The 22187-nt window shown below is 35.7% G+C and overlaps 1 protein-coding gene across 3 annotated transcripts in view; it reads right to left on the bottom strand.

Annotated features, from left to right (window-relative positions):
• STAG2 (stromal antigen 2) overlaps positions 1-22187 on the bottom strand; it is a 75075-nt gene that overhangs the window by 6853 nt on the left and 46035 nt on the right. For all 3 annotated transcript variants that reach the window (XM_014955101.1, XM_014955104.1, XM_014955103.1), the window contains 20 exons: positions 21108-21259; positions 18683-18756; positions 18445-18568; positions 17165-17263; positions 16994-17073; positions 16350-16457; positions 15508-15619; positions 14776-14893; positions 13963-14066; positions 13654-13746; positions 13366-13455; positions 12211-12414; positions 10608-10678; positions 10162-10249; positions 9978-10058; positions 6724-6816; positions 4020-4194; positions 3461-3600; positions 2341-2442; positions 93-241 (listed from right to left, as the gene is read on the bottom strand). In XM_014955101.1, the coding sequence (XP_014810587.1) occupies positions 93-241; positions 2341-2442; positions 3461-3600; positions 4020-4194; positions 6724-6816; positions 9978-10058; positions 10162-10249; positions 10608-10678; positions 12211-12414; positions 13366-13455; positions 13654-13746; positions 13963-14066; positions 14776-14893; positions 15508-15619; positions 16350-16457; positions 16994-17073; positions 17165-17263; positions 18445-18568; positions 18683-18756; positions 21108-21259 (2257 nt within the window). The remainder of the gene's footprint in view (positions 1-92; positions 242-2340; positions 2443-3460; positions 3601-4019; positions 4195-6723; positions 6817-9977; positions 10059-10161; positions 10250-10607; positions 10679-12210; positions 12415-13365; positions 13456-13653; positions 13747-13962; positions 14067-14775; positions 14894-15507; positions 15620-16349; positions 16458-16993; positions 17074-17164; positions 17264-18444; positions 18569-18682; positions 18757-21107; positions 21260-22187) is intronic.

Here is a 22187-nt window from a genome sequence, read left to right as displayed (position 1 = left end):
TTAACAAACTGATTTTGAAAGACTGAAAAGATATTTTAATGTTAGTCAAGAAGAGTTTCCAAAAAGGGAAGTAATATAAAGTACACAATTACTTGTGTAACATAGCAATAGCTTCTCTTGTTTTCAACTGATCCAGTCCAAACGTTAAAGCAAAACGTCGAGCAAGTTCCTTTATGCCACTGAATGTTGGTGATGATCTGTCGAAATTATAACCATTTTCTTGAATCATTTCATTGAAAAGCTGTAGGAAAATAAAAGGGAGATTTTCATTTATTAAAAGATTATGTCAAACTTTAGACCAACTGACACACAGGTAAGTTTCACTAAGTGTTTTACAGCTTTTTTTTCTTAATCTGAGAACTCCAAAAGACAAACATGGAGGTTTAGGAAAGCCAAGCCAAAGCTACCCCTGAAAACTCTGCACTTCAGAGTTAATCCTTGAAATGCACACTGCCCAAGCATGTGTCAAAGTTTAAGTATGTTGGATGACAGGTTTCGGCACCTCCTTAAATGAGGTGTTATACAGTTGAGAATGCTAAAAATTAGTAGGATACGCTGATATGTACACTAACCAAGAAGAAATAAACGGGGTAAATTCTAACCTGGTCCTTACTATCACAGTTTGTCAAACTACTATTTTCTAATTCTTCTTTTTTATCTTTTCAAACTACAAGTATAATGAAGAAATTCTAAAATGGAAACATGTCTTCAGGGAAGTTGCCGAAGACATGAGAAACTTTGCCACTGAGGATCACACTTTTAAGTATTCATCAATAAATGGCAAAGCTGAACACTCTGAACTTTACAATCCTTTTTCGATTTGATGAATCCCTTTCTCATCCTACTGAATTGGACTGAATTATCTTCAACAGTCAATTATTCTATTATTTTCTAAGTTTGTATAACTCACCCTTCACTTTCATATAACAAGGAATAAACCAAAACCAAATTTACTAGGGCTACAAACATTAACTTTTCATTTACAGAAACGTTTTGGCACATAGTTGCATACTTTTCTTTTATGTTGGTGTAGCTCACTGCAACTTAGTTATTCCGTTTATCCACTATCACTTCTAGTATTTCTTCTCTGGTTTTGAAGAAGTTTTCCTAGAAAAATATGCTAGTTACATGCTTAACTTCACATGTTTGTGGGGGGGGGTTGTTTGTTTTCCATGTTACTTTTTTTTTGTCATATTAGGATTGTATAACGGCCTCCTTGTTACATGTGTCATTGTACTTACTACATTCACTTCCTCTGTCTGCCCTTTAAAATATAAGGGGCTGGTTATTCACAAGACAGAAAAGACTAGTAAGGATAGCATTAACCCAATTATCACAATAAATTGTGAACTCTGGTTAAAAGTCAGCAAAAACTGTAGGAGTATTTAGTTGCGTATTTTATGTTGCAGTTCCACCACTACTTCACGCTGCTATCTGAAGGAAGGGCTTCATCCTCCCTCATACTGGCAGTAACCATATACATAAACCAGCTTAGTGGCTTCATTAAGGACTTTTTCTGGTTAGTTCTCAACCAGGATCATTATCTAGATCTATATCTACTATGTGGCTCTACGATCTCTACTCAAAAAAAAAAAAAACCAGGTGTGGGCAGAGAGAGCACAAATTGGGGTACATTTTCCCTTTCAACAATAGCAGAGATCTATGTTGGATTACAGTGATTTGTAGAAATATGGCTTTATTGTTCTGATACTGTAAATAAGATTCATGCAGATGGTTCATGTGAGCAGATGAATCCGACTCTGACCTCGCCTGAATTCATCAGGTCTTCACACAAACAAGCTCATTTACTGAAGAGAGCATTAAATCATGTTTTAATTTCAAAGATGGGTGAAGCCCCTACCAAACATTAAGAAATACTGAATTACTACAACTTCCCATTACTTCTCAGAATAGTTAGAAAAGCAAACTCAAAAAACCACCAACAAAAAAACCTACAGCAAAACAAACAAAAAAAACCCACCACACAGGCAGGAAGTGCTTTCCCTTGTTTATTTGCTCATGAGAAGTAAACTAGCAGTTTCACAACATGTTTCTGAACACTCGCCTCAAACTATTAGTTTAGAGTTAGGAAGGTATCAGACAGTTACATTTGTTTCATATTGATCAACTTCTCACAAAGTTTTTGTAGCGCAGTATTTGGTAAGTATTGGAAGACTTCTGGCAGTTATTCAAATAGTTGCAGAAAATGAGCTTCAATTTAGACCTATTTATCTCTTCCTTCCATAAGAACTTCTTCATTAATACCTCACACTAACAAACAACGGGACATGATGTACAGAATGGAATTTCATGCATAAAAATATTGTAACTCATTCTTACCTGCTGCAAGCTAAGAATAAGTGTTTTAGCACACTGGATTTTGTCTATCTGTCTTGTTTTACTCATCGTTTCTTTAATAATATCACCATAGTCATTGTAATACTAGGGAAAATAAAAAAAACAAAAACAGGTTAACTTTCAATTTTTACAACTACTAGATTCTTCAGAAAACATCATCTAGGATTTGCTATTTTAAAAAAACGTGAACACTTTCAAAAGAAAAAAACCTAACATGTTCATGATAACATCATCAAAATGATTCCCTAAAACCCCTCCAAAATCATAAAAAACCCTCCAGTCAGAAAGAGTATATCCACTTCTTTTCATTCTTCTTGTTAGTATTACTTTAGAGGCAGAATGACCTATTTATCTTCAAGGCCATAACACATTTGTTAGTAACATGTGTTCCCCCCTTCAGGGTAGAAGATGAGAATCTAATCTTTTTAGTAACTCCTATAACGCTGGTGGGGAGGCTTTCTATTTTCTCTGCTGAAAGGAAGCACTTATGGATAGCACCGCAGCCATAATTCTTCCAGTGAAGATAGCTGCCTGTTCAGCTCTTTAACTATTTCGGGTACAATAAAGACCCAACTAATTATTTAGAGATTCAAAATACATGTACAGCACTCAGACAAAAGCAGGCTGCCCAAATTTAAATTTTTTTAAGGTAACCACCAAGGAGCAAAGCTTTATTATGTTCACAAAATGTGAACTCATATAAAGACACGTGGTGGGGGCTAGACATGATGAGGCTAGACACCATTGAGTTGACTTTTGTGGAAAGATTCTCAAGAAGCCTACTAATCACTATATTAAAAATATACCATCAGTGTAAGAAAATAAATCTTTTAAAAACAATGTAAAAATCATTATCAGGTTTCCTTCCTCCCTCCCCATTACCCACCCACTGGAACTGTGAAACTGATCTCGGACATTTTTTCCCTTATTGTGGAAAAGAACTTTTAAGGGCCTACAATGTACCAACTACGGGGTTTTGAATTCTTCACATTTTGAATCAGTTATCTTGTATGGTAAAAAAAAAAAAAGATAATTACAAAATCCACAACTACTGTATTCTAATCATTTTACGAAGTATCATTACACTAGGCTTCAGATTTACCTTCATGTATTGCTTGAAAATGTCTGCAGCTGTATTCATTTCCACCACAGTATATACAATGAGTTTACAGAAAGCTGCAAGTAGATTTCTTCTTTTGTGCAATGCTTCAATTTTGCTAGCTTCATCATCCTGCTGTCCATCTAGAAAGAGTTCAGAACATTAAAACCATCGTATTTAAATACTTCATATTTAATCAGTGTATATCAGTCCTGTGGGCTAATGGTCAGGATTCAGAAAATCAAATCTCAATTCTGACAGCAGTGCACTTCATTGCTCACTGACAAGTCTTTTTTCCTGGTACAGAGACATATATATTTGTGCCTATCAAACCAAACCCTTACCACAGTTTTCCTATGTGTCCCCAAAACATAAAATGCCGTCATTGACTGTTGACTTTTAAGAGACAAACCTTCCTCTGCGCCCATGTACAACTCTCAATGTCAGAAAAAAAGAAAAAAAGAAAAAAAAAAAAGAGTAAAAACCAGAAAAAAGCATAAGCAAACAAATTTATTAATAAGAAGGGCAAATAATGTAAAGGAAACCTAAGTTTTGTACAAACCTGCACTATTATTATCATCATCCTGATCAATGAAGACATGATCCAAAATAAAACTGAGTAGTTCAGATTGCAGTGAAGAATCAGGAGTGTAAACAAGTGGCTCCAACATGTCACGTCCTCCTGTCATAATCTGATGACTGAAGATCATCAACACATCGCACAGAATTGTAAAAGCCTATTAAAAAGAAACTTTAGTAAATACTTGCTTGGAAACTGGATTTTATTTAGAATAATGTACTTGAAGCCCAATGGTGTACATAGGCCATTTCAGTCCTAAACAATTACACAGGCCAACTGGAAGTGCAAACGTGCATAGTTTCTTACAGGAGGTTGCTGTATGAAGACTGGGGTCTCCAAATAAAAATATTGCACAGATGAAGCCAACTAAATATCAAAACATTGTTAGATTAAAACACGAGGATACAAACTACTATATTCTGCCTGACAGATAATACATTAGGTCACTAGAGAACTTTGTGGACACCAACCATGTTGTAGCCTCCTTTTTCCTTTTTTTACATTGTTTCAATCACATTTGTAAAACATCTTACAGCTAAAGTCATTCAACCCCTTTACGTCTTAGAGTATGCATTGCTTCCAAAGAAGCAACCACCTCTTCATTTTGCTGGCTAACTTGTGCATCTGACATCAGATTTACATGTCTGTTGTACTCCCCCTCCCTGGAAAGTTCAAACATATCAGTACCCAGACTGACATTCTTCAAACTAAGAGACCAAGGAGACTCTTACTGCTCCAACTCATCTCTTTGACTCTACTCTCTTAAATATTCCCATTTTAACGAACAGATCTGTTCTCTAACTCCTCAAAGCAAATTTTAAGAATTTCCTGGCCACAGAAATACATATGCTTCTCTGATGTGCCTTGTGCCCTTTCTTGAGATTAGAGAAGGAAAGCAGAAGCGTGTCTACTGTACCGTATGTGACTGAGACAGTTATAGTTTCTAGAGCATTCACCCGAGTCTGAGTTACAGAGTCCTTTAAAGAGACCTATTCAGAGCTGGAATAATTTCAGTTACTCACACTTTCACTCCCTTGTGATTTTGACAGTAGATAGCTCTCTGACATAGAACATGCTTATTCAGTTTCAGGAGCTTTCTTGTTATAGCAAGAATTTCGTAAGCTGCAGTTGTGCGACTCAGTGGACCAGATTTTCCAAGGTCCACTTGGAAAACCTTCCAAGTTATTGTTACCAGATTATTATTACCTTTAGCAGCATAAAGGTTCCTAGCCTTCTATTTGTTTAATTAAAAAGTATACCCAGAAGATAGTTCGGTCCTTCCCCCATAGAGAGGTACTTTATGGGTGTTTTTTTCATTTTAACATTCTAAAGGTTCTTAAAGGCATTTACTTAGAATTAATCCTGCTATCCGTAATTCTGCTCTTCACTGGAACCTAAAACTCCTCTGAGTGTCCTGGCAAGAAAACTATTTGACCACAGACAGGAAGAGACTCAGCCCCTACAGTTTAATCTTTTCCTTTGACCCTGTTTGTTACCCTCAGAATTCAAGGCAAGTATTTCCCAAGATGATGTCTCAATTCTTTTTTAAACAGAAGAAAAATAAAAAACAAGCCTCAAAACCTTCATGCCTGCATTTTTCTTCAAGAATGCAAGGACTTCTGTCTCCTGCTTCAAATGCCAGACCCTACTTGCATGGACCAAATACCTATACATTTTATGTCTGAAATATCCAAGAATTTAGTTCCAGCTAAAACTCACCCCCACAGAGGGCAACTCTGTGAGAGACAAACGATAGAACTAGTAAAATGAAAACTGCTCCCATCTTTTCCAAGCAGTACATCACTGTCAAGGCTTCCAAATGTTTGCTATAACAGTCTCCAAATATCTCTAAACAATCCTGTTAACAATTGACCAGTGTGTCAGCGTACCGAAGGGTGATCACAAAAAAGAAATACCACTTCCCAATGACAAAATCCCCTAGGTTACAATGCATCTGTGTGCACGTGTAAACACACCCACTCATGTTAAGTACCCATTCTTTTTCTCCTATTTCAGAGATCCCCAGAATGTTGGAACTCTGAAGAATTGAGGAATATATTCTGTATGCAGCATCGTGGTGAAGGGGAACAGACAGAGAAGTTGCCTCTGTATTTTCTCACAGGTTTACAGCAAGAGGAAGTAAGTTGTTTTCCCAGTTCTTAAGTGGATGGCAGATATATATATAATAGTACAAATCTGGGAACGTAAAAGCATTCAAAGACAGAACTCAAAAAATAACTTCTTTTTTTTAAACAGCTGTCCCTAGCTCTTCCAGCTCTGAGTCTGTGAATGCACCATCAGCTCCGCTGGAGGCGTGTGTCATGACCACATGGTAAGCAAGAGCTTTCCAATGGAACTCGCCCACCTAACTTACAAACCAGATGGTTTCTATAGAGCACCCACCCAGTCATTGTTTAAAGAAACAACAAAAAAAACCCCCTTTGAATAAAAGTTTATGCTGCCTAAAATTACTAGAAAGAATCAAGTTCCAACTGATTCAGATATCCTACCTAAATTAGCTAAGGGAGGTCAAGCACACAAGTACAGTGCTCAAGGGGCTTCAGCCTAAACATCCAAGATACACCACATTCCCATATAAGTGCTAAAAATATTAGCAAGAGGAACTTTTCATCTGCTTCAAAAGTATAATATTGGAAGACTACAAATATGAACAACAGTCACTAACCTGTTCCTTGACAGCAGTGTTTACATTGGTCAGGTAGTGTTGACAGATTTGACAGAACACTCTCATCTGCTTCTTTAGGCGTAGAAGATCGTCCTTTAAAGACAAGGATTTAATGTAAGTTTTGCTTTTTCAATTTCCTAGTCACTTTTAGAGTATGCATTTTCAGAGCTATCCAGGACAAACCTCAGACATAGTTGTAACATTCAAATCCACAGCCTTATTTTTATTTGTAATAGTGATTTTTAAATATCAAGTAGCAATTTCCTCAATTTTGTCATCCTGTGTACCACAAAAGTTGGGATTAAAATAGTGAAGTTACCTATTACAAAAATAGTGATTAAAAAAACCCCCGAAACTAGAAAACCCCCACCAACACTACCACTCCCCCAAAAAACCCAACCCAGACCATAAATCATTTTCTCCTCAAAGTATCTGCATTTTCAACCTAGAGGATAGATTTTAGGTAGCTGTTATAACTTAAACAGGCAGGCTACATGGTATCATTTCATTTCATTTTTTTAACTCACTGCTTGGGGATAAAGTGTCAGGTGAGAGTTGGGGTTTTGTTCCTCTCTTTCATTGAAAAAATAAAAAAAAAAAATGTAGCTTCATAAGTGTTGCAGTAACTTCCAGAAAAGTAGATTACTGGGCAAATAAAGTATCCGATTGGTAGAAATACCATCCACATGCGCAGCATAGTTGGTGTTACTCAATGATGTGAAAATTTTAGCCACAGCACTAGGGAAGTCTTATTACAAAAGGCCATCTGTATAACCAGTATCAGTCCAGACAAAGAAGAAATATCCCCGAGATAAGTTTAAAAAATATCCATATAATCTAAACCAAAATAAGTCTCTCCCCTTCAAGAAAGCAGGTAAGACACTGGTGCAACGCACCATTTAATCTCAACCATAATTATAAAAGCAACAGCTGCTTCTGACTATAAATTTAACTATAATATGATTTTAGAAAACCTTCACTACATAACTCCTTTTCTCTCAACATTTACCTTTCAGATTACTATTCTAACATTAAGAGAAATACCCATAGGATTATTTTCTTTCCTTTACAGATAATTATTTGTTTAAATTTTAATAAAAATGGATCCATTTATGTAGTCTTTTATTTTAGCAACCTATATTATGAAGCTAATTCACATACTTAGTCAACCTGTTCACAAAGAGCACACAGGTAGCAGTTAATTTTGTCACAGAACAAAAACCAAACCAACCAACCAAAAAAAAAAACAAACCAAAACCAAACAAAAATCCCCAAAATTGATCTTTAGGCACGCATCATACACTTCTGACACTGCTGGTTCTGTGCCTCAACTTCTTTGCTGTGATGTTCCATTGGAATTCAACAGAAACCAATGGAACTTCTGTACGCACCTGGTATATTTGGCAGCAGTCAAGAAGTTAAATACAATAGAAGAGTTGTGCTTGAGAAGTTAAACCTACAAAAGCTTTAATTTACCAAACTTTATTCTACAGGAGTAGAAATGGTCTCAATAAAGGACCACTTTTCAAATAAATTCTTTTCATTCCTGCTGAAAGTATTACAAATTACTTTTTACTGCAAAATAGCTAAATTAATCTTCATTTCTGACCTAACTTTTCAGTATTTAGCTCAGCTTCTGCCATCAGGCTTATGATAAAGCTTTAATCACTACCACAAAAAACCTCAAACTGCTGTTTACCCTTTAAAGAATAAGGTAACAAAGCCTCCAAATCCTTCACTTGCATAAATGGTTTTCAACAATCAATGTATCCACTTCCTATCTGATATTTTTGGGTTTGGAAATGTTAAAAATCATTAAAACCCACATGGTAAAATAGATAGCCAGCTAGTGTACCTTCAGACTGTGATTACTGCATCAGTAAGCTGCAATTATTCATGTAACTAATGAAGTCTTAGCATTATAGGAAAAAAACCTATAAACACCATGATCTCACAAACCTATTACAAAAAACATTAGTACAAGTTACGTAACATGTTTCGCCACTCCTGTATCTACCAGAAACTCATACTATCACAGCCAAAAATAGAGAAAAAATAAGCAACTTATACATCCCACCAATAAAATAAGTGTATTGGAATAATGATTATTATTACAAATTACAATTTATTCATTATAAATTATTAATATAAACTCCCTTTGTTTTCTCCCTAGTAAATTATGAGATGCCTACAACTTCTTTTTCTTAAATTAATTATAAATATGGCAACAATAATGTTTAAAAAACCTGAAGAATTTACTTATTTCATCTCTGCCATAAATAAAGGATGCGTTATCAGCAACTGCAATAAGAAAGTGCAGCAAAAATTTCCAGTGGAAGAGCACAAGATGTACCTTTCTTACAGGACTGTAGGGTTCCAGAAAAGTTATGTTTGATAACAACTTTGATAACAACTTTTTTTTTTTTTAGTTAAAGAAATCATCAAAATGTTTCAGCACTTACAAACTCCATACTAAACTGTCTAACCTTCCAAAAACCATCTTTTGTTAGACCAAGCAAGCCACTAATCACCCTCTTTAAGCAATGCCGTCCAGTGGATATGAGGAACCTTAATCCTTCCCTCCAATATTTTTCAAGAAGTGAAATTAGAAAGATGACATTTGCCAGAGCTTTGCCCTTCACAGTTACTATACATAGAACCGGAACAGGCCCTCTTATTCCCCAAGAAAGTTTGAAATTTAACTTTACCTTTTCATGTCTTTATTTAACAACACATTGAAAAGACTGATGAAGATCAAAGTATGATTGCAACATACAACAAGCAGTAAGAACACTGCGATAATGTGCAAGTTCCTATATTTCACATATCACTGACACTTCATGGTTCGCAAACAAATTCAAACCCACTACTTGAGTAGTAAGGCTGACTACACTGGTTTTTGTAATTGGTATTTTAGCCCTTAGCACTGCTGCTGTGCCAGACTAATAGACATTGCGTTTGTTTACTATAATTCCTTTAAAATTCTATCAAATTAAACATATCGGTACTTAAATAATAAAAACATAACAATTTAGAGAAATACTAGGTTTAAAAGTCAAGCATTCCACTACTAAAATTATGAATTCTAAAGAAGTTATTAGAAGTGTAGATTTAGGCAGGCATCAGTATTAAAAAAAAAAAAAAAGACCACCAAAAAACTCTTAGTCTAAATTAATTGCATGACAGTTCCCACTTGATGACACTACAGGTATGTACAAATGTTTATTTACTAATATAAGTGAAATAAGGCATACCTTTGTGGAACTGCTTTCAGTAATTTTTGCTAGCTGCCAAAGGATTACATAATGAGTACACTGCAGTGCATGAATAACAATCTGGAATCAAAAGGGAAAAACGCATTAGATGACAAAGGCCAAGAGAAGACAGCAAGAGAAGCTATTCACTGTTGTACCTAAAGAACACATTTAAACTACAGACCTGTTCTGGCATGTCTCCATTTTCAATGCCAGTTTTCAATAACTTGTAGTTGCAGCCAAACAAGTCCCATCTTGATAGGTCATGAGCACTGGAAGCATTAGAAATGAAGCAAAGATGTAATTTAACTAACACCATTTCTGCAATCTGATGCTAATAATTAAAAAAAGCTTAACTAGTCTAAAACCCAAAAAATTCCCCACAAGTACCCCCCAAAACTCAGCCAAAAAAAAAAACCCACCACAGCAAAAAAACCCCAAAAGATTTGTTTTGTATATTTTTATTTCATCTATTCAAAATACATGTTATTCTGCACAACTCAATCATTCACACTGAACTAAAAACCTCCATATTCCATGAAAAAGTTAAAAGGTATAAAATAAAACCAAACAAAACCAACCCCCACAGACACCACAAACCCTGACAGATGTTTGCAGAAGCCTACTTACTTGTGAAAAGCAGTGATTCTCTTCAGTGTTGACAAGACTTGATATGCATCATCTTCATCAGGTTCCTCCCCCTATTTAATAATCATATAGTAAGATGTCCCAAGTAATAAATGCTACGCAAACTAGGGAACTTAAAACTATTTTTAAAGAAAAATAATAAAAAAACCAACCCAAAACCCAACACCCCCAACCCAATCCACCACAACCAACTAAATAAAAAAAAAAAAAAACCAAAATCACAACAACTGCATCTTAATTATTTATCAATAATACGTTTGTTTTTAGAAGAGTTAAAGAGATTGAAAGAGAAGGTAGTAGTTCATGTTAGAAATAGTCAACAGCACAAGGAGAAACAGGGGAGGAGAGCGGGGAGGAGGGAAAAGGAAGGGGGGGGAAAGAGAGAGCAATGTCTAGGATAGCATAATACATTGTATTATGTAGGTGCTTCAATTTTCTCTGAAGAATCCAGCAGAGGCCACTGTCAGACAATAGATACTGGACTAGATGGGCCACAGGTCAGTACCTCATTCTTAATCGCTGAAAAACATCTTTGAGTCAAGTGTTTTGTTCTAATTTTCCTGACAAACTTTCATTTGGAGAAATAAAAGGAGTAAAAAGAAAACGGTCCAAAATGCACCTATTTAAGTATGTAGGAAAAACTACCGAAGGACACAGAACTTCTCCTCAGTGTCCCAGAGATGCTGCAACTCCAATGTGTTTTACTGTTCCGCAGTTGCACAACCTTACCAAGGCACTGAGGATTTCAACACCAGAGTATTTGCCGTTTTCCTTCAAGCCAACTATCTGACATTTCATTTCCTTGCTTTACTTCTCATTCTTTCTTTTTCTCACAAAGCGGGAAATAAATGGATTACCAGGCACATTTCTTACATAGCCCAATACGTCTATGGTTTCTAGAGTGGAATCTTACTTCAGGCCAAAAGCCCAGAGGAACAGGAGCCAAGCTTGATAAAGAAAGTCTGTATCTAAGAAGTGTAGATAGAGAATGAAGTTGTCAAAAAGACACCTCCCAAGCTCCTTATCACAGGTGAGGAGAAACAAGTTTTGTCTGAATGTCAGAGACCCCACAAAGTGAAGTTAAATACTGTATCAGGAAATTCTTACTCTTCAGATTAGCACAGTGTGGAAACAAAGTGATTTTTTAAGCGATTAACTGCATCTGTTTGCAGTCAAGGAAGGGAGGGGAAGGGATTTCTTAGAGATTTAACTGCAGCAACATGCAATCACAGGCAAGACTAACAACACTAGCGTATCTGAGGAGAATCCTAGAGGAATTACAACACCACATCTCTCAAAAACATGAGATTCAAAACCTAAAGGTGAAAAGTTTACATAATTTCATACTTCATCTGGAACTTACCCAAAAGACACTTGTTAAGAGGAGATTAAAATTACAGACTCACTGTCCTAATACAGAAGAAGAGCCTGAATTCACATAATCACAACAGTAATATTGTTGTATTATTGTGCTTAACAGTTTTGGAAGTCCCATCTCTGACTTACTGATTTGCATAGGAAGGCAGAAAAACATACTGGAAATATTTACAGGGACAGAAAAAGTTGATCTTGCACATTAAATTACCTCTTGCAGGAAGTCTTCAAGAAGTCGATTAAACTTGTCTGCCAATTCATCTATTAACTGACTTCTTGCAATGTCAACCCTGTTAAAGATTGTGAATTCTTCGTTACAGAGAGCGTGGTATGTTTTTGAGCAGGCTTCCAAAACATCTATGTCTGTGTGCTTCTCCACAATATCCCGGATTTGTCGCAGTAAGGCATCCAAATGCTACAAGAAAGATGAGGGGTGGAAAAAAAATATGTATTAATATATACACACACGCGCATGCATCACACACTTTTAATAAACCTTAAGAAATTTAAAAAGATAAATTGTATTTATTAAATTTATAAGTATGATAGGAAATACGTAACACAAAACTCTTCTATAAAGCCAGTGAAGCTTCTGAGTAAATTAAGTCTATCTAGCAAAAATTAAGTAGGACCTTGACAAAGGCTAAAGATTCCATGCATTGGAAATGTCATTAAAAACTCGCAATTGTCTGCATGGTTTTAACTAACACTTGAATTTGCAATGACAACTGAACAACACAAAGCATTTATCTCAAACAAGCATTTACACGTGGTCTTAAAAGCTGTAAAATTGAAGATTCTGTTTCGTAACGCTCAAGTGTCTGCACAGAAACCAAGTTCAGTTCTTCTTACACACCTCCCTCAACCCGAGCTGCTCGCTGCTGCTCTACACTATGTTGCTACGCTACGCTGTCAACTAAACATTTTATTACTTTTTTTGACCCTAATGATTTTCAGCTACTTGCTTGACAATACAGCAAGACAGTGCATCTGAGAAGGAGAAAACAGAGATGAGAACAGCTTACACCAACTTCATCACCACAGCAAATAAAATGAGACCATTAACTACATAATTTGTGATTTGGTAGTTTTCTTCGTTTCATGCAATAAAGCTAATAAGCATAAAGCTAATGTAGCTGGCAAGATTTTCTGTTAAAACTCAGACAGGCCTTAGAAAACTCTAACTTTCTGTATCTCTAAAACCAGCAGCCAGTCAGAGCTCTGAAGTCCAATCCTCAATAAATGTTACAATAAATAAAGTCTCACACAAAAAAACAGACCTACAGCGGTGACTGAAATTCCAGTGACTAAGTCTAAATTCTAGGTTTTCTCCTTTTGTGTTAAGTGTTACTGAATGTCACCTTACCTTTTCTAATCGCCCTGTTGTATAAATTTCCAAATCAAAGTACTGTGGCAACTGCAGTAAGTTGGTGACTTTTTCTGCATCTACCGAATACTGTAAAATTGACAAGGAAAAAAGTTCAAATGAAAACGTCTTGGACAGCAACACAATTCATTATAGAATAATCAAATATTAGTAAAGACTAATAAGAAAAAAATGAAGACTTGTGCAAGCTATTCAGATAATCACATGAAACTATACTTGTTAATGTTTCAACAACAGTCCATCAGCATGAAATGGAATTAAACCCACCTTTGCTAGCAACTGAGGAAGTGCCACTGCAAATAGTTCAGTAATTTTTGTCCTGTCATCCAACTGCGTTTTCTTTTCCTTTGCCGTCAGCACCTAAAATATTGATATTGTGAGGATTTTACAACTAAAAGTTTTGGTTCAAGGTTTCATTAAGTCCCGAAAAAGTGAAATAGCCAGGGTAGGCTGTGGAGACCAGAGCTGAAATTCTGAATTCAGTCCCCGCAACAGCCTAGAACCTTTTCTTTCTTTCCACACTCTCCCCACAAAGCCATTCCCACATCTCTAAACGAGTAGTTTTTTGCTTCTTACCCTTTTCCCTGTTCCTCTTCCCACAGGAGGATGACATTCAGCTGCTTGCCGAATTGTACAAAGCATTATTTCAATCAGTGCGCTTTCCTGTCTATCCGTTAAAGCTGAAATTTAAGAAACAGATGTTAATACACAGCTTGATTTTTCATTTTTCACAAGCATTACTATCTAAGGATCAAAATATGTATATTTGCTGAAAGAAAAAAAGAAAGGCATCTAGGCCAGGGGTGGGGGTGGCACAGGGAATAGAAAAGATAAGCATCTTACAAAACAAGAAAATATTTAAAATTCAGGGAATATCACTGGATGACTCACAAGATAGGATGAAACAAATACCAAGTTTCATAATCATGTTAGTTCCTTTTCATTTTTCAGAGGTCGATTTAATAGGACCTATGAATTACAGAATTATGCCAGGGGGTGGTTTGGTTTTACTGTCATTAAGGAAACGACAGTACTTTTACATAGGGTAGTTTTAACACTCAATAAATGAAAAGGCTTTACAAGTAACTTAGTTTCTCTGGTGTCAGAAGTGCAGTCTGAACCTGTGGAACAACAGGACACTGGAGACTGCAGGCTTATTCCTGCTCTTTTCTCCCCCTTTTCTTCCCATCATTGTTCTTCTGTTCCATACCTGAAGTGATCTCTTTCTGCTCTTCCTCACATTTATCCCTAGTGTTAGTGATTTATTATAGCGATGCAAAAATAGAGAATATATGGACACCCATAAATGTAAACATCTTACTTCCTTATACATCAAGACTAACAGAAACTACATAGCAATATAAAGAATGATCTACAAAAGTCTCTTACGTTCTTCTCCATTGAGAGGCTCCTCCAACAGAAGACTGTTCATACATTCCCAGTCCTTCAAGAGGTCTGTTGCACAGTCCCACATGCTGTCCACAAGATAAGCAGCATGTTCATGCAACTAAAATGAGAACAGATTAAATATTTTTCTTTATCAACAATAATGTTCATTACCGAACTCGCTATAATACAGGGTATTTTTCTCTCTTGGGTCTTGTCTGTGGCAAAAAAAGACAAGAGAAAATTTTGCAAGCTCAACAGCAGCCTATCCACCCCAATTAACTGAAAAAGATTAATCGAGACCAACTGCTCCAAAGAGTATGCTACAAGTTCTGTCAGAACTTGAGGGACAGGGGGCTGGGGATGGTGGTTGTGGGGAGTTTTTTTTCCCCCTTCCACCTTAAAAATCTCACAAATCACAAATTATGTCCACAATGTATTAGCATGAAGAATGATGAAAGAATATTTGTCAGAGTAGAGCTCACAGCCTGTCTCGATAGTCTGTACTGGACAGATCCTTCAAATAAACAAAATCACAGAAAACAGTCTTTTGACCCCCAAAGTTGCTCAAGTAGTAGAAAAACCAGAATCATTGTTGTCAAGCAATGAGCGGGGGAAAATAAAAACAACAACAAACTAAATTAAAAAAATAGTCATTAAAAAACCCACAAACCCAAAAGCAGCAATACAAAGCACACACTACAAAAACAAATATATTCATGAAAGACAACTTACTTCACTTTCCAAAAAGAAAAACACTAATGTCTTCACAAGATTAGCATTCGGACTTTGTCTTCCCCTCCGTTTAAGTATTCCATCATCTTCAGGGTCTCTGCGGCTGAAAAGCCTAAAAGAAAAATTATTTCAGGACAGGTTTCTTTTTCATTGCCTTTGCCAGTCAATTCGTATCAAGATACTGTTTTTTACAGACACACCCTTAATACCTTGCTGCTTGGCTCTATAATTTATTTTGAAAGGAAGTAATCTGGGACAAGTATCATTTGATAAATTTCATATATGCTGAGATGGTATTTCACTGACTGTCCCCAGTGGAAAGTATAACCTTAACAAAGTACTTCACAGCCATAAATGATAACTGCAGGTGCTTGAGGTCCCACGCTCCTCTTTAGCAAACTTGCCCCCTACCCCACCAAAGAGAAAAATACTTTATGAACTTGCCACATGAGCCAACTTTGGTGGGGGTTAGAACTACAAATGGGAAAATACTCATTATTCTACAAGCACAAGTTTCAGATACTAAGCTACATGAGCATTTCAAGTTGTTTCACATAACGCTGGGATGGGAAAGGATAAGCCAAAGAAACCTTTTTATTATACTATCTGTAGGTACAAGCTTTTAAAGCACAGCCTTCAAAATTACTCTGGATTTCCCTTTCAGAAAAACTACAACCACTTCAAAAGCTACGGTAGTGCTACACTTTCTGTAAGTTCTCTCTTAAGGTCGCTTCATTATTCACTTTTTCCTTTTCTTAATTAAAACTAATGAGAAGCCTAATATTAATGCACACACTAAAATCTAAAGGAGCAAGAAGTTAGACATAATTTCTCCATCTTACTTTTTATAAAGAAATTCCCCTGCGGCAACTGCCACCGGCCGATGAGCTGAATAAACCAGATGGTAGACATTTTCACAGTCTTCTGCAGTCAGAACTTCTTCACTACTCCTAGGGGTGGGGATGAGAAGAAAAAGATAAAACAAAAACAAAAAAATAAGCTGAGTCAATAGAGTATGAACTCTAATGAAGCAGATGGAAAAGAAGGAGAATCTAAACCTTTTGCTTCAATTTATCATTCTAAAACCCAAAACAAGATAGCTTAGTTCTAAAGTTTTCCTAAACAAAAATTGCTAATAAAGCATGAGTATTTGGTAGAAGGTTATGCTCAAAAATTAAATACTGTGTAATGTTCAGTACATCCTAGATTTCTTCAGTTCAAATATTGCACAATAGTTTCACATTATGGAGGCTGAATTCTAAGTTTCTAGCCTTTACGGTTACTTAACTGTGGTAGGTAAGTAACAGCACTGCTCTAGGCAAATTACTTTTGAAATTCCACTTTGAGTGTAGGATGTGTAGACATTTCTTTAGACTTTGGATTATCTAAATTCTGTCAAGCTGCTGTCCTCACCCACAGGTACGAGAAATACTTTCAAGTTTTAATATTTGTTTTAGGTCACATAAGGAGATATACATGTACTTACTGTAAAACAAGAGTGAGTAATTTTATTGCTTGGACTGCAACATCATATTCTTTGTCAAGAGTCATAGACACAATTCTATCCTAAGAACACAAAAGAAAGTATTGTCAAAGAGAAGTCTAATGCAACTTTAAAAAAATTAATACATACTTTAAAATATGAAGTTACACTAACCTTGAATCGACTGGTGAAGAGTTCCAATTTGGAATTAAGCTCTTTATTATAGTAAAGCCCTTGCAAAGCAGTTAGGCATTTGAGTCTTACTTCCCCTTGCTAAAATAAAATTAAGAATTGGATTAAAAGTCAAGTATAGGATATAGATGTGATCTTCAAATCATACAAGACAAGTTTCTTCTGTAGTCTGAATTAACTCAGAGACAAAGAATAAATATTGTCAAGATACCGTACCAATAATCATGTTAATGACATAAGAATGTGTCCTTTTTTGTGACAAGCCAATAAAGAGGAAAAAAACCCCAAAGCACAATCCCTCCCTAAAATGTCTTACTGCAGTTAGTATCTCTGTAAGTCAAAAACCACTTGTTTCATTCTTTAAAGATGTACTCTAAATGCCTACAATATTTCCTAAGTAGATTTCTATTTGTTTCCTTTCACTTAAATAAGAACTGGCAGAATCTGTATCATTCACGACCACGATCAGAACTACCAAGCAGATACAGAAATATTCTTCCTGAAGTACAAGATCTACTGTAGCAGAGAATATGTTTCAAGGTATAGATACAGAAATACTTTTGAAAAGTCTATGACAACTGATTTCACACAGTTTCTTATCACCTCACTGCCAGAGGTTATTGGGTTTTGATACCAAATCCATGAACAGTATAGCACGAGTGAGCATCCCTCATTTGTTTCACTTCAAATTCAATAGCTTGAAGTCTCCAATGCCAGAACTGAGACAATGTGCTGACTCAACAATGAATCAAGAAGTATTTGTAAACTGAATCTCTTGACCACTCCAAGCAGAGGACAACCTCTAGCTGGTAGCTGCTAAGTAACAGCTTGAGGCACTCATCAGCACAAAAGGGGACCCTTCCCAAGCTTTTTACATCCAGCTGAGAACATTAAAAGGTTTCTTAACTTGGCAAAACACAGAAACTGTTAGTCTCTATGACTGGATTATTTCATGTGAAATCCATTAATTTTAAATGGTTAAGTATTATAAAGCAGAAGTCTGTATCAGCAATACATAAAGAGAAAAAAACCATTTCCTTACAAATAACAGTTCCTTAAAAATCTATATATACTCTCTAAAATCCCTCCAAGGATTCAAGTCTATTTTGTGTATATGCTCAAACGCCAGTGTTTCTGAGTTACAGCAAAAGCAGTGACTGATTAAAGCCATTAAGAGATTAGAGCCTAGTCTAGCACAATCAACAACTGAAAACGTGGAGTTATGCTTCATGATTCTGCTCCTTTTCCTCACTGCAGCTTACCTTATCATGCATAGTCCACCCTACATATTTTAAGTAGCTGTCATTGAGAAAGGCGTCACTGTACATCTTCATCCATATTCCAATCTCTTCAATACAGATAGCTCTTATTTCAGCAATTGCATCTCTGTGGAAAGAAGTGGGAAAATAGGATCAAACAGAAGAATAATTAGAAGTAACTTCTCACCAGCTTCCAAAATAAATTAATAAAGCTACAAAGTACTTACTAAACGAAACTTACCGGTATCTATGCACAAAAACACCTTTAAATATTGCATTCATCATGTTTTCTATTTCATCCTGATTTTCCTGAAGCTGAAAGAATGAACAGAGTACACCAACAGTGAGCAGCACTTTTACAGTCACATCAGATGGTGCTGATGCTAGACAAACTAAATTAAGTTAACATTTGCAAATGTGGTCATGAAATCCTTTCCTGAAACATTCACAAATCTGTTTCACAGTACAATATGCTATTATTTAAGGATTTCTATCTATCACAGCATACAAATTTTAGTGATTCTGACCATTGGAGAACTTCTCTTCAACTGTAACAAAGACATCTTGGGTTTCTGCAAGCTCCTTCTTAGGTTATTTATAAAAAAACTTGACTTAATTTTCTAATAACTTTTAAGCCTGATGTTCAGCCCAATTTTTAATACACTTACGGTATTTTTATGGACAAGTATTATTAGAGCAAAATCCAAATTATGTGAGCTGCATTATAAAGAATTTTTTCTGTACTTTCTGTATTTACTATAGAATTTGTAATCTAAAAAGACAAGATACAGACAAGGAACTTTGCAAATGGCTACATGAGCAGCATATACTCTGTATTGAACACCTCCTTCCTCTTCATCCATTACTTAGAGAAAAAGAAACTGAGTAAAGTATTGCAGAAAAAAATGAATTTAAGAATATGGAGCTGAAAAATCATGGAGGAGACCAATCCAGCCTCAGAGTCATAAAAGCAAGACATGCAAATGAGCGGAAAAATGGTACATGCATTGTTTTACACAGGAAATTGAATTTGCTTTGAAAGTACAAGAAAGTTGGTTAAAAGATTTGAAAATAACTAAATATTGTCAGCAGACAAGCGTATTCTTTCAACAGTTTGAACTATAAAGGTATGACAAATTACAACACTGTTAATGAGAATAGCCAAGGACCACACCATTTCCCTCAAACCCACGCAAAAACCCCACAAAGAAACCACCACAGATATTAGCTAGATGGGGGTGCAAGCGCACACAGGGGAATGGACACAAAAGGTAAAGGACCTCTCCTACAGAAATTTAGAAAACCAGCAAGAATGAACAATTTCCATAAGATCACAAGATTTAGGAATTTATGGAAGAAAGAAAAAAACTTTGAGGAAATACCTAAGAAGACTAAGCAGCTTGAAAAAAGGACTAACAAAGCAAAATACTTAAAATATTCTGGGCCTAAATCTCACACTTGCCCATGGCAGCCTCTGAAGCGGGAAGTGGCAGAAAAAAAATACTAAATATTAAAACAGAAGACAAAAAAACTCCAAAAATTAAAACAAAGAAAAGAAGCAAATATTAAAAGCAAAAAGAATCTATTATTCAAGTGAATTTTAGTACTGGATAAGGCTGAGTTATAAATGAAACAAAACCAGAAATCAAACAATTGAATGTTACTTTGAAGTTTACTTTCATTTAGGACAAGAAAAACAGAAAATCAAAACCAAAACTAGAAAAGCTGGTAAGAAATCCTAAAAGCTAATTATACATAAGAGCAATTGAGATTGGGAAGTCTTGATTCTCACATGACTGCCTTTTCTGTGTATCTGTGTATTACCTATAATAGGACTGAGGCTGCACATGCATCTAGCACAACTACATTTAATGCATCAGTCTCAAACCACAAGATCCGAGATGAACAGAAAACAAAGTTGTTAGTTCCTCTTAATTGTCAAGAAAGTAGAAACATTAAGCGGTAAAAGCACAAAAGTTGAGGAGCAAAGGTGAGATGTTTCTTTTGATCATAATAATGTTATTTCTAATGTCTAAAATAAGCCAAAAAAAAACCCCAAAACACCAGTTCTCCCACCAAAAAAAAACTTGAACCTGAATGAACTAGGGCTTTCAGCAACAGCACTGTCAGCAATGAATCAGCAAGTCCCTTTTACACAAAAAGAAAGAAAAGAGAAGTAGATTGCGTTTTCAATTTTGAAAGTGTTTTCTGTGGAAGAAAAAAGGCCCTTATCTAAAGCTGTTAAACACACTTTCTGCTGAGATCAGTACTGACATCATAAAAACCGTATTTTGCCCAACGATCATGGGGTTCTTCTCCAGACGCCAAAAAACAGTCAATGTGTAGTAATTGTTGTTACATATTTGAGCTCTGTTTAAGGAAACTAGTCAAGAAGTACAGCAAATAATTAACTATTACTGATTGCAGTCTCTGTTCCTAACTTTACTAAGATGGCACTATCTGAAAATTTTAACTCTACATTTACCTCTTTTTACAGAAAACCAGAAATTAAGTTTTTCAAACATTAAACATGACCAATTTAAAGAACGAAACAGAGGGATTAGAGTAACTGCCTTTTCAAAAAAAACAAATTACAGAACAAGATTATTAATTGTCATTTATCAACACTCATTGTACACAAACCAGCTATAGACAGTTGCACTAACCTCCTTTCTTTTCTGGAGTAAGAGTTCCAGCCTATCATTAGCTCGTTTCCCAATTATTTTATTTCGTTCTGCTTCATACTGCCGTTGTGTATTGTCCATGTTAATACTAAGATTTAATGCCACATTCACTAAAGCAGTCATCAGCTTCATGGCTACAAAGAAGTGAAAAGAATAAGGATTAATTAAAAGGTTCACAGAATCACAGAATTGTAGTGGTTGGAAGGGACCTCAGAGATCATCGAGTCCAACCACAAAAAAAAAAAAACCAAAAAAAAAACCACAACACACACACAACAACACCAGCTCCCACCACCTGAACACACAACAACAACCTCCAGGTTACCTGATCCAAGAAAAGTTATAAGCAAAAATCTTGCCACCTCCTTCTGTCAACCCTTTCTGTACTTAGGAAACTATATTCACTGTAAACTTCTTCATACTCAAACTTTAGCCATGTTTTACTAAGCACTGCATCATTACTTATCAACACAACAGATAAAACACTTGACTGAAAAACATTATTTTGAGTGACAGAAATTAACATGCAACAGGGCAACTTCTACAACTTTAATTCAGGTGTAACTCAAAAAAAAGTAAACTTGTTTTTAAAGAACTAAAATTTGTATTAGTCATAGGGTACAACAGCCAATTTGATGATACAGCAGAATCAGTATAATCTCCTGAAAATATGCTGCAGGAGTCCCACAGCAGCAGCCCAACACACAGTGTGCTGATGTATATTCAAGAGAGATGATCAATGAAATCAAACAACTGATCAATTTAAGCCAGCTTGAAATCAGCCAGTTCCAGTGAGCAACAAGAACTCTTTCCAGTGTGACAAAAACTCGGTTTCACATACAGCCTAAATTCCTCTTGTTCAGAGTAAAACTGCAATAATAAGGCTTACGTAAGTGGACTGCTGCACAATGCTGTCTGAGACCCTTCTTCATTAATCAACACAAGTTTAGGACTTCCTTATCCAAGAAGCTTATCCTTTATCCACATAATGATGTGCTTATTTAAAACACTCCATACTTAAATCACAAGGGATTTCTTTGCAATTTAACATGGGGGGGGGGG

Source organism: Calidris pugnax, unplaced genomic scaffold, assembly GCF_001431845.1.
Source record: "Calidris pugnax isolate Ruff unplaced genomic scaffold, ASM143184v1 scaffold38, whole genome shotgun sequence".
Lineage (NCBI taxonomy): Eukaryota > Metazoa > Chordata > Aves > Charadriiformes > Scolopacidae > Calidris > Calidris pugnax.
The sequence above is the reverse complement of the archived record's forward strand: the minus strand, read 5'-3'. Positions and strand labels throughout refer to the sequence as shown.